Source organism: Rhincodon typus, unplaced genomic scaffold (assembly GCF_021869965.1).
Source record: "Rhincodon typus isolate 14 unplaced genomic scaffold, sRhiTyp1.1 hic_rhity00000213, whole genome shotgun sequence".
Classification (NCBI taxonomy): Eukaryota; Metazoa; Chordata; class Chondrichthyes; order Orectolobiformes; family Rhincodontidae; genus Rhincodon; species Rhincodon typus.
Genome location: NW_025965851.1, coordinates 92,781 through 102,030, shown reverse-complemented (window position 1 = coordinate 102,030; position 9,250 = coordinate 92,781). Strand labels below are relative to the sequence as shown.

Genomic DNA, 9,250 nt, shown 5'->3' with positions numbered 1-9,250 from the left:
TTTTAGTGGTCACTAATACTTCCAAAGAAATGAACTGCAGTCACACACAGTCTCAAGAGAAACTCAACTCCCATTCTGCCTGGTATGGTGTTCATTAACCTCAATCAGTCTGAACACTTCCTGTGCCAACAAACATCTGGGAATTCTCAATAATCACAGCTGTGTTAATTCCGTTCCACATTGTGACCTAACTATTCTGATGCCACGGTTCACAATTATATCACTGTGTACGTTAGTTGATCTCACTCCTTATAAAGTACTCATGGAAATAAAGCTTTTCATTGTGTGATTCAGAGCAAATCAGAGAGCTCTGAGCATCATCATTATCTGGGTTTAACTCTGTTTTTTGATACACAGATTACTTGGTAAACCTCTGACAAACTTACGTTATGACGCATTTCTCATTCATCACGTTAGCTTTGAATCCAAGGACTGCAAACACCACAAGTGTTGCCAGAACAGAGGTGAAGAAATTGATGAAAGCAACAAGGGCTGCATCAAAATGACAGTTGTTATCTTTTTTGTTGTAACTTGAGAACGCGATGACTCCCCCAAACCCAAGTCCGAGAGCAAAGAACACTTGTGTAGCAGCTTCCCTCCATACCTGGGATTCCATCATCTTCTCCAGCTGTAAAACAACAAACAGAATGAGAGCTTCATGCAAAAACAAGCCAGTTTCATTCTCTTGGCACTAGGGCAGAACCTGGATCAGGACACAGGCACAGCCTGCTTTGGATCAAAGTCTCAGGTGTGACTGGCAGTTGGAGCTGAGTTAACTAATCTCAGGAAGACAGTAGCTTCAACTTTACAACCAGAGAAAGAAGGAAGCAAACAATGATCATGAGCCTAAACCCACCTACTGTGGCACATGGATAATGCTTATACACTGTCCGGCACCACACGTAGAAGCTGCTGTCAAATAATGACAGGGTTCATCAAACATTAAACAAACAATCAGGAATGTATCAATTACATCGAACATATACAACAAGACTAAAAATAATTCAAATAAACTTCTAAAATGTCATAGAGATTGCTCAATCCACCTGGCTCCTACACCAGGGTCAAATCCAACAGCCAATCCCAAAGCTAGACACCATCCAGCAGCTCTCATTCTTTAGTTTACTACCCTGGTTCAAATCCCTTCATTCTTGCTGCTACAAAAATCAATACAATTTCTTTTTTGAAGAATCAACTTTACCAAAAGCAGAACTTTTAAGAAATTCATTCATAGGATGTGGGTCTCACTATCTGGGACAGCATTTATTGTCCAACTTAACTGCCCTTCAGGTGGTGGTGGTGAGCTGTTTCTTGAATACAGCTCAGTGGCTTGATAATAAATGTTAGAGGGCTGTTCTAAATCAACCACATTGCTGTGGGTCTGGGATCACATGTAGGCCAGGCAAGGGTGGCAGATTTCCTTCCTTAAAGGACATCAGCAAACCAGATGGTCATTAGAACAATCTGACAATTTCTACGTCTCCATTACTAATACAGGCTTTTAACGCCAGATTTATTTAATTGAATTTAAACTCCTGCAGTTACAATGACAAAATTTGAACTCATTTCTCGAGCATGAATTCACTCTGCATTAATAATCCAGTCACATGATCTCTTTGCAGCTGTACCTTAGTAATGAACAATTCCAGGAGTGGAAAATCTAGATCTTAAAATTAAGTTTAAAACATAATAAACTAAAAGATTTTCATCTCTTGTCAAAGCCACTGGAATTATCCTGTCCGGCAGTCGCTATCACACACCCTAGTCTGCTCCACTGCATCCTGCTCTAGCCAGCATTACCCATTTGCTTTCTGAGACTGACAGACCTTAGGAGTGAACATGTGAAGAATTCCATCAATCGAGCCTCTGAGGAGCAGACTTCGAACCAGGAAACAAATCAGAACGACGTATGGAAACAGAGAACTGAAGTACATCACCTGAAAAGAATTCAAACAAAGTACATGGAATCATATCTAATGAGTGGCAAGAGCTATTATCTTGATAACTGACAATGAATCACTACTATTATGTGCAATTAAATGTTGACTTCACCAACTTTCGGAATTTTACTGCTGTACAGAGAATAAAGTTCCTTCCATACTATTACATCAAACAACCCAGAACAGACACAGCAGAAAGTTTAACACAGTAAAGCTCTCTTTACACTGTCTCCCTGAAACTGAAAGGCTTGTCTTACCTTACCAGATGACTGGATACCTTTGATTGTACACAATCCTACGAGGAACCAAGCCGACAGGAGACACAGAGTCATCTTCCAGTTCAGACCTCCTCCTTCATTGATGTTGTTGGCAATGTTCAGAGTGTCTCTGTACCAGAAGTAGGTTGTAGCTGAACTCTTTTCACATTCTGGTTCCACAACTAGAGTGAGACACATTCACAGTGAGTGCCAACACCAACTTCATTATAAATGTTAATGTGGCCCACTTCATCCAACAACGTCCAGACATTGGATCTCAGGACTGTGCTGGAGGAAGTGTATCTGGGAACATGCAACACCAGGGTCTATTTGACATAGGGGAATCCAATCTGAGGGAAGAGACACTGAGTGTGGAATGCGATGGAGTGGGGTGTGATGGAAAGAGACTCCATGGGGCATAGGGTGGTTTGGCCACAGGAGACCCTGTTGGAGGGGGACTCAGCCCAGTTTCAGTTTGTCTGGTTAGTGTTGCATAACAAATCCAAAATATCAGGGAACATTCATTGTCTGAGGAAGTCTGAGCTGTTTATCCATTAACTGTATGTTTTTCAGTTCTCATAAGATGCTTGATTGGCACAAACGTCTCCTGTTCTTATTCCGATACAGATATCATGGGAAATAATCACAAAAGCAAAACTACAATTTTTACACTTTTTTACCTCAAGCAATCTGTTCCATTTGCTTGAACTAAACAAATCAAGCAGAGCAAAGACCTGGCCTTGAATCACAACATTTTGACAGGAGGGAGTACTGAGAAAACACGAACAATGAGCCTCTGAATCGAATATCTTACTTACTGGTAACGGTACCATTGGTTATGAGAGGACACTCACTCCACGGGAGGGGAGACTGGAATGATTTAAAAAAATAAAAAATACTCCAGCCAATGATAACGTTGTAATAAAGTCCAACAAAGAAACATACCTAGGGAGAGAGAACAGAAAGTTCAGTCTGACTAATGGTCACAGCTCCAAGAATACAGGAGCGGAGGAATGTGAGGGAGACAGGATAATTACGAAAAGGAGAAGGGGGAATGAGGAAATCAGAAGGGAAAGCACGACAGATTGAAAGGGGACATTGGGTTGGAGATTGGTAAGCGAGAAGGATTTAGAGGAAAGAGGAGGAGAAGAGAGGATTGGAGGAGGCAGAGGGAGGAACAGTAAGTTGGAAGTAAGGAATGACCATTACAAGCATTTCTGATAACATTCCTGCATCAGAACAGGAACAATTAGCGAATTGCTACAGTGCAGAAGTATTTTAGTTTGACAAACAGCCCAGTTGTGAGATAACAAGGTGTAGAGCTGGATGAACACAGCAGGCCAAGCAGCATCAGAGGAGCAGGAAAACTGACATTTCGGGCCTAGACCTGGAATACTGAAAACTAGAACACTGCAGTGGGAACAGTTTAACTAGTCTCGGGATCAGTGAACTATAATGGGCGAAATGAACTAAGAAGGACCTGGTCTAGTGCAGCAGGACACAACTCACCATTCTTAAAAATGAAATAATACAATCGCTTCATTAAATTGAAATATTTCCCCAGGAGTTATTAGAGAGATTGAGTGGTTGACAGAGAGAAATCAAGATCTTGTAAATTAAGATTTCTGCTTTAATTAAACAAATAGGTGCTGGATATAGTACTGACTGTATAAAACATTTTATAAAATAGATGTTTCTCATTTAAAATTCAGATGGTTTATAATCAGAAAAACTGTAAGATGGTAACAAATTTGAAATGATCACAGTATTAATTTTAAAGTGTTTTAAAATTTTTTGCCCAGAGGAATTCTTTCTAACAAACTGGAGCTGAATCAGAGTCTGGAAAATCTTTACTGATAAATTTAAATGGTGACGTGAAATAAAGGAACATTACAGAATATTACAAGCAGTGAGTGGGAGAGTGGGGTTAGATTGGGACAGGTAATGAGATACAGGGAGACAGTTGGATTGGAATCAGACTCTGACCCAAGTATGAGTAAGGACCTTGGAATTACGGTTCAAATCACAGAATGATACAGCACACAGGGCAAATCAGTCCATCAAGCCAATGTTGGTACTCTCAAAACTACAATTACTCCCACTTCCCTGTAAATCTTTCTCTTTCAAGCATTTATCCAATTCTTTTTTGAAAGATAGCCCTAATTCTGCTTCTGTTGCCCCTTCAAGCAGCACATTCCAGATCAGAAAATGTTGTATCAAAAAAAACTCTCTCTTCATCTTTCCTTTGCTTAATTTATGAATTGGAAGTGGGAAGAGATTATAAAACTAGGCATTGGACATTGGTGAGACAACATCTGGAGTACTGTGTACAATGTGTACTATGTACTGGGCCCATTGTTTGAAAAAATTGTATAATTGCTTAGAAGCAGTTCAAAAAACATTCACAACTTAATCCTGGGATGAAGGGCTCATCTTACAAAGAAATATTGAAACATACGAGATCTTGAAGGGATTTAACAAAGTGGCTACCAGGAAAATGTTTCCTCTTGCCAAGGAGACCACGATTAGTACAAACAGTTTAAGAATAAGGAGGGCTCTCTTCTAAAATGAAAAAAAGACAACACCTTTCTCTCAGAGGCTGGTTAGTCTGTGGAATTATTTTCTCCAGAGAACAGTTGAGGCTGGGTCATTGAATTTATTCAGGGTTGAGTTAGGTAAACTTTTGATTGCCATGAAGCCAATGTTATGGTGGGCAGATAGGCAAGTGGAGCTGAGACGACAGCCAGATCAGCCATGACTGTATTGAATCATGCAGCAGGCTCACGGATCTGAATCACCTACTTCTGCTTCGATGTCCTATGATCCTGTACTCAAGCAAATGAAATGTGCAGTCACCGGTTCTCCTACCCATTCAAACAGTTTCTCTCTATCTACTCTGTCAAAACCCTTCATAACTTTTAACATCTCCTTTAAATGTCCTCTTTGTCTGCTTGGCTTTAAAAAGAACAATCCTAGTTTCTCCAGTCTCTACATAGCTTGTTGTGATGCATCCCAGGCAAGGGAGGAGACTGTTAGAGTCCTGGCAGAGATATCGAATACTTTGCTCGTTGCAGATGAAGTGTCAGATGACTGGCAGACAGAAAATGTAGTCCCTTTGTTCAAGATGGGCAGCAGGATAGGTCAGGTAGTTTTAGACCAGTTAGTCTATACATCACTGGTAGGAAAATTATTGGAAAAAAACATGAGCGACACGATTAATCAATAATAGAACAAGGCAGGAATGAATCAGCGATAGTCCGCACAGATTTGCAAAAGGGAGATCCTGTTTAATTTAATGGAGTTTTTTGAAAAGGTGATCAAATATGAGGTAAGTGTAGTTGACACGGTTTACATAGACTTCAGTAAGGTCTTTGACAGATGGAAAGCTAGTCCAAAAGATAGGAGTCCATGGGATCCAAGGCAAATTGGCAAACTGGATCCAAAACTGGCTTGCAACCAGTAGGCAAAGATGATGGTGCAGCATTGTCTTTGTGATTGGAAGCCTGTGACCAGCAGTGTACCACAGAGATCAGTGCTGGGACCCTTTCTGTTTATTGTGTACATTAATGACTTGAATATGAATATAGAAGGTATAATTGGTAAGTTTGCAGATGATGAAAACTGGGGGTGTAGTTGATAGTGAGGAGGACGGTCTCAGGCTACAGTCTGATATTGATCAGCTGGTAAACTGGGCAGAGCTATGGTAGATGGAATTTAATCCTGATAAATGTGAGGTGATGCATTTTGGGAAGGGTGGTGGGATTGCTGGTGGTGAGGGGTGGGGAGGGGGGAATGAGGGGCGCAAATCTGATTGCACTATATAAAATTATGAAAGGCATAGACAGAGTAGGTCATGAGAATCTCTTCCTCATGGCAAATGCATCTAAGACCAGAGGGGAATATTTTAAGGACTAAGTGCTTTAGAGGAGATTTGAGAAAAAACAACTTTCACCCAGAGGGTGGTAGAAATACAGAACATGCTGCCCCACAGGGTGGGGGAAGCAGGGGCATTTGCAACATTTATGAAGTATCTGATGAGCACTTAAAACACCAGGGCACAGTAGGCTCTGGACCAAGTGCAGATAAATGGAATTAGTATAGTTTGGCATTTATTGGTCATTATAGACATAGAGGGCCAAGGGCCTATTTCTATCATGTACGAGTGTAAGTATCACTGCATCACTGGAATCATTTTAGTAAAACCAAGCCCTAATCTCCAAAGGTCTTGACATTCTTTCTAAAGGACATATAGTCTACAACTAGTCACTAGGCTGCAGATGAGGCTTAAGATGTAATTTATAAATGTTAAACATGATTTCCTTCTCTTTGTACTCAATGCTTTTATTCATAAACATCAAATCAGATCTGCAGCTTTAACGTTCTCAAACACAAAGTTCAGCGATGACACTCACAATGCAACTTGCAAATCCAATGCCACCCAGTCTGGGACAGATATAGTTCCAGACACCAATACTCCCACGCCTTATTCTCTGGCCCACGGCTAGTTCCAGAAAAAACAGGGGAATTCCAATGATGAGGAGCAGGATGAGGTAGGGAACAAGATAAGCACCTGCAAATAAGAGAGAGATTTAGCACAAATGAAAATACATTTGACAGGTTCACATTGTGCTGTAATATTCAGACAAAGTGTTCAGATTGATGTGTGAAATCTCTGCTCCTTGTAGTTTGCTCTGTGCTTGAGGGCAAGTGCAGTCAAGGTTAAACTGGTGCTGCCTCAAGAATCTCAAACAGATGGTTTCATCTGCGTTCCACATTACAGAAACTGACACTATTTTCCACATCCCCTTCTCACTTGTGTCGTTTTGCAGCTTCTCTTCACCAATATCAATTTTCTGCCCATAATTGACAGTCTGTTTCATCCTGCCCCCCAGAACCTTGACCAACACACTGTTCCTGATTCCAAATTCTGGAACAATTCCAATCTCCTCATTGTTTATCCAATGCTACATCTAAACCCCCATCCCTAACGTTAATCCCGATCTTAACTCCAATACTCAAAACCGATGCCTGACAAAGCCCTGAGCACTCTGCTCAACACTCCAACCCCAACTCCTGCCCTTAGCCTGCTACAGTCCCTCTCCTGGAACCCACTGCCAATTCTTTAAATTGTTTGTCCCTCTTGTTCTCTTCAATCTTGACTCATGTCTCTTGATTTTAATTGTTGTTGCAGACAGTAATGAACCAGCAAGGCATGGAGTTTAAATCCACACAGCTCATGCTCTTGGCTGTCCACAACTCCTCAACAAATCTTGTTTTAAAGCAAGAAATCAAAATCTCTAGGTTGAATGTACAACAACTATGAATGGTTCAGTTTTATCAAATATAAAGATACTGGAATTCATTCAACTTGCATTGATAAGACACCTTTAAAATTATTAACTTCCCCAAGGCAATTCACAGGAAAAAGATCAAAGTATGAATCACACCACATAAGAACATTAGTTCAGAGCAAACCCTTGCTCAAAGAGGCTAGTTTTAAGGAGTTTCTTACAGATTAAGAGAGAAAGGCACGAGGGTTTAGGGAGGAAATTTTAAAGATATGGTGATAGGCAACTGAAAGTATAACCACTTTTGATGGAATTCTTCAAACTGTGCAGGTTCAAGAGGCCAGAACTGCAGAGGTTGGGATGTTAAGGAGATTACAGGGATACAGAATGGGGAGGCCACAAAGGGATTTGAAAACAAGATAAGAATTTTGAAATCTGAGGCATTGCTTGACCAGGAGCTTATGTGGTCAGCAGTTAAGGTGCAAGTTAAGACACAAGCAAAACAGCTGAAGACGAGATCAAGTTTAGTTAGGAGGGAATGCCTACTCTCAGCCTTTGGGAGTCAAAGCTCAGATTAACCAAAAAAAGTTTCAGATGATGATCTGAGACAGATGCAGAGTTGAATAATACAATGGAAATGAAAATAGACAGCATTTAAGATAATAGATTAGCCGTGGTAAAAGCAGGGTTACTGGGATCGGGTAGTGGGCTGGGTCTAGGTGGGTTGTTCTTCAGAGGGACAGCAAGAACTGAAGATGCTGGAGTCAGATTTAACAAAGTGTGGAGCTGAAGGAACACAGCAGGCCAGGCAATATCAGAAGAACAGGAAAGCTGACGTTTTGGGTCAGGACCCTTCTTCAGAAATATACTTCTGAAGAAGGGTCCCAACACAAAACATCAGCTTTCCTGCTTCTCTGATGCTGCCTGGCCTGCTGTGTTCCTCCAGCTCCACACTTTGTCATCGCTTGTTCTTCAGAGGGTTAGTGCAGACTTGATGGACTGAATGGCCTCTTTCTGCACTGTAGGGATTCCATGATTCTATAAATTTCTTCAGCCAGATGGTGGTGAATCTGTGGAACTCATTGCAGCAGAAGGCTGTGTAGGTCAAGTCATTAAGTGTATTTAAGACAGAGATAAGTTCTTCATAAAAACTGAAAGAACTGTGGATGCTGTAAATCAGGAACAAAAACAGAAAGTGCTGAAAAAGCTCAGCAGATATGGCAGCATCTGTGAAGAGAAATCAGAGTTAACGTTCCTCAGAACGGAGGAAGGGTCACCAGACCTGAAACGTTAACTCTTTTTTTCTTCAGGTGTAGCAATTCCTGTGTTTGCAGGGAAGGGTGCCAGGGGTGGTGGGGCTAGTGGGGAGTGTGGAGCAGCCTCCTCTACATTGGTGAGACCAAGCGGAGCTCGGAGACCGTTTTGTAGAGCACCTGCGCTCTGTTCACAATAAACGATAACACCTTCCAGTCGTAAACCATTTTAACTCCCCCTCCCACTCCCTGGGGAGACACGTCCATCCTGGGCCTCCTCCACTGTCACAATGACACCACCCGGAAACTAGAGGAGCAGCATTTCAAATTCCACCTTGGGAGCTTACAGCCCGATGATCTTAATGTGGACTTTACCACTTTCAAAATGTCCCCACCCTGGCCTCATCCCATGTCCAACCCTCTCCCTCATCCCTGCTTCCTTGACCTGACACAACCTGTCCATCTTCTCTCCCACCTATCGGCCACTCCCATCTCACTGACCAATCCCCATC

At 41.6% G+C, this 9,250-nt stretch overlaps 1 protein-coding gene across 1 annotated transcript; it reads right to left on the bottom strand.

Annotated features, from left to right (window-relative positions):
• Positions 1 to 386: 386 nt before the first annotated feature.
• On the bottom strand, positions 387 to 7,077 carry LOC109918639 (sodium-dependent neutral amino acid transporter SLC6A17; the record flags this gene model as incomplete). Its single annotated transcript, XM_048621243.1, has 6 exons — positions 7,011 to 7,077; positions 6,610 to 6,767; positions 3,016 to 3,142; positions 2,198 to 2,379; positions 1,827 to 1,937; positions 387 to 628 (listed from the first exon to the last, which is right to left on the bottom strand). Coding segments are annotated over exons 1-6 (887 nt in total), but the record flags the coding sequence as incomplete, so codon positions are not given.
• Between the last annotated feature and the right edge of the window lie 2,173 nt (positions 7,078 to 9,250).